Source organism: Triticum aestivum, chromosome 2A (assembly GCF_018294505.1).
Source record: "Triticum aestivum cultivar Chinese Spring chromosome 2A, IWGSC CS RefSeq v2.1, whole genome shotgun sequence".
Lineage (NCBI taxonomy): Eukaryota > Viridiplantae > Streptophyta > Magnoliopsida > Poales > Poaceae > Triticum > Triticum aestivum.
In genome coordinates, this window is record NC_057797.1 from 748423221 (window position 1) to 748426386 (window position 3166).

General features: G+C 51.4%; 1 protein-coding gene across 1 annotated transcript; it reads left to right on the forward strand.

The window, feature by feature from the left end:
- The first annotated feature begins 410 nt into the window (after window positions 1-410).
- On the forward strand, window positions 411-2022 carry LOC123186393 (transcription factor ILI1). Its single transcript, XM_044598168.1, has 2 exons — window positions 411-1044; window positions 1137-2022. The coding sequence occupies exons 1-2, from the start codon at window positions 907-909 to the stop codon at window positions 1287-1289; spliced, it is 291 nt and encodes a 96-aa protein (XP_044454103.1). The 5' UTR covers window positions 411-906; the 3' UTR covers window positions 1290-2022.
- Window positions 2023-3166: the final 1144 nt, after the last annotated feature.

Here is a 3166-nt window from a genome sequence, read left to right on the forward strand (position 1 = left end):
TCCCAATCGGTTGTGACTTAAAAAGCAGTCAACTTCGACACAGATGCACCGTAAAATCCAATTTACATTCACAAACGAAAGCTTGTCTGTTGATATATAGTTAAATCAATATACTCCATATGATTATGCACTAGGAGACAGTGACGATTGCTTAATCTATCCAGGGACGATGCCCTTGCATGTGTGCTCAGCATGTAGCATGCAGATCTAGAGAGACCCCCACACTCCCCCCATGTGTAAACCAAACCCCGCCGCACACAGTGCAGACAAAATCCACAGGCCACACAACTAAACTAAGAAGGAAACAAACAAATAAACAAGCATTTACCCGATCGATCTCGTACGTGCTACGTCCCACGGCCCAAGCCCACGCCCAGCGCACCACAGCAGCAGCAATTGAGCCGCTCCGCCACGTCTACTAGTGCTATAGTACTCACCTCGGCTGCAACTGTCACTGAATGCTACCACTCAGTACCACTGGTAGTGGTAGTAGAGTGGTGCTGCCGCTCTTCATGGCTCACCACGTCGTCTCTCCCTGTCACCCATTCACAGCCCTCGCTTTCTAACTAGAGCTCTCACCCCTCTCCTCCCCTCCCTCTCGCCTCCTGCCTCGCTAAGCCGCTGGCTTCCTCATCTTCTTCGCCCTGGTACTGGTAGCTAGCTAGTTCTCGGACCGGCCGCGCCCGTTATATATAGCTCTCGCCTCGGCTGCAGCTGCCACTCACCTGCACCAAAAGGCAAGCCACACTCGCCCCACAACTGCTAGCTACCATCTGCCTAGCTAAGCTATATCCTACACCTGCAAGCTGCGTGTGGGCACTCCCAGGCCTCAGCTACAGCTCGACACGTACGTGCATACGCTACCCACTGCGGGCTGTGACTCGTGAGCGAGCCGTCGAGTCGAGCATGTCGTCGAGCAGCCGGAGGTCACGCACGCGGCGCACCGGGAGCTCGCCGTCGATCTCGGAGGAGCAGATCTCCGAGCTGCTCTCCAAGCTGCAGGCGCTGCTCCCGGAGTCCCAAGCCCGCAATGGAGCTCACAGGGTGAGTATCTAGCTGATTTTCCATGAACAGCCAGCTGATGGCGACGTGCATGCATGGAGTCACTGAGACTTGGCGGGCTTCTGTTGTTGCAGGGTTCGGCGGCGAGGGTGCTTCAGGAGACGTGCAGCTACATCCGGAGCCTGCACCGGGAGGTGGACGACCTGAGCGAGACGCTCGCCGCGCTGCTCGCCTCCGACGCCGTCACCGCCGAGCAGGCCGCCGTCATCAGGAGCCTCCTCATGTGATCCTCTCTCCCTCCGTCCGTCCGTCCATCCATCGGTCGGTGCACACTTACGTCCAGCTACGTACCAAGCTCGTTCGGCCGGCGCATTCGTCCACGGCCGATCATACTACGGGCTAGCATGCATGCTGGGCTGGCTGGCTAGCTAGCTAGTGTGTGAGCCTTTTCCTTGAGGTTTTTGCATTTGCTTGGTTAATTAATTAATTAATCGGGTTGATTAGTTTGGCTTCATGGCTTGGATTGGATTGCGAGAGGGAGGTTTGCAGCCAGCATTGGCTGGCGCGCGGTGCCGGGCATGGCTGGACAGCAATAGCAAGGATCTATCGGTGGTTTTAATTACACGAGATACTGGCACTGTGCGGTACACTGCCAGTATCTATCTTGCCAGTGGTAGGGCTTGGCATCACGCTGCTGTACGCTGAAAGGCTAATGCGTGTTGTCTAGTGCTTTGTTGATTAGTTTGGTACTTAATTGACTCTTGATTAAGATCGGTCGCTTGTTTTCCTTATTATGGGCCACGCCTGATAATTGCAGCTAGCGCTCTTGGATGTATGCATACGTGTGTCGTGTCTTGTGTCTTGTGTGTGTGTGACTGTGTGTACAGTACTCAAGTAGTGTGTTGTGTACGCTTTATCATCTGAGCTCATTAAATTTGGAGCACAATTAGCTAGGGGCGATGATTTGTACGAAGAGACTGCCTTAAGAAATGAATACTAGGGCATGTGTTTGGTTCATGACTAACTTTGTCACAACTAACTTTAGGCAAACGTCGGCTGCCCATACAAAGTGTGGCGAATAAAGTGGCCATCACAACTGCGACAAGATTTAACAAAGAAGCAGCCTATAATGACATGCAACCGCGACAAGATTTAACGAAAAACGCAGCCTATGATGACACACCAACCATGTAGCTAAAAAAGTGTGGCAACCTCAGGCTGCAAACCAAACATGTCCTTAACATTGTTACGGCCCTGCTTTACATGACCTTGACGTACGTACTTGAGCTGAATTGAATGGATGATTAATCTGCAGCAACCGTACGTGAACAATCTAAATGGCTGAGTTATCTTCTGCCGGGTACCACCAGTGCGCGCTATGTACGTCCTGACTCAACTTACCACAAGCAAATTAATGCGACTTATATTACTGTAGTGGTACGCGCACAGACAGACAGCAGTACAGGGAAATAAAGTTGGCGAGCGAACACTTCAATCAGGGCCAAGTACCGTACTCCGTTTACGTTTATGATGTAGCCGGCCGGAGAAAACATTTCTGCCGGAGCAATGGAGAAATATCTGCGCGTCCTGCGGTGCGCGCGGAGGAGGTGGGCGTGCGCGTACGTAGGTGCGGTGCGGTGCGGAGATGTATGTATGTCGATGGACGTTGATGCACACGGGGGGTGGGGGGTGCATGGACCATGTAATGCAATGATAACGCGACGTAACGTAACGGGAGGGGGAGGCAGGAAATCAAAGGCACACGTGCCGTACGCCCATGACCACAACCGTTCAACTAATCAAAAGGATATGTACGTACCGATCGACCTGCCCGTCCCTTCTGCTGGCTGGCTGGATTAGGTTCAGGACCATGAAGATGCAGGAAGGAAGGATATAGCTAGGCAGTGTCGCAGAAATTCCAAATTCAGCATGTTGTGTGTTGATTTTTTGGAAAAGAACTATATTAATATCATGAAGATATCAATTGCACACAGCATCTACACCAATAAGATATTGCAAAGACATTGAAAATGCACACAGCCCGAAAAGAAAAGAAAAAAGAAAGAGAAAAAACAAAGGCCTCGCCATACTGATCAGCAACTCTTAGCAGTTACCTTCAAATAATAACTCCTCTTAGTACCAGCACACAAACCACCACCGAAGA

Bases quoted from the DNA above. Each gene is read 5' to 3' on its own strand.
- LOC123186393 (XM_044598168.1), top strand. From the start codon at position 907: ATGTCGTCGAGCAGCCGGAGGTCACGCACGCGGCGCACCGGGAGCTCG. The intron at 1,045-1,136 runs GTGAGTATCTAG...CTGTTGTTGCAG, and splicing joins CCCGCAATGGAGCTCACAGG to GGTTCGGCGGCGAGGGTGCT.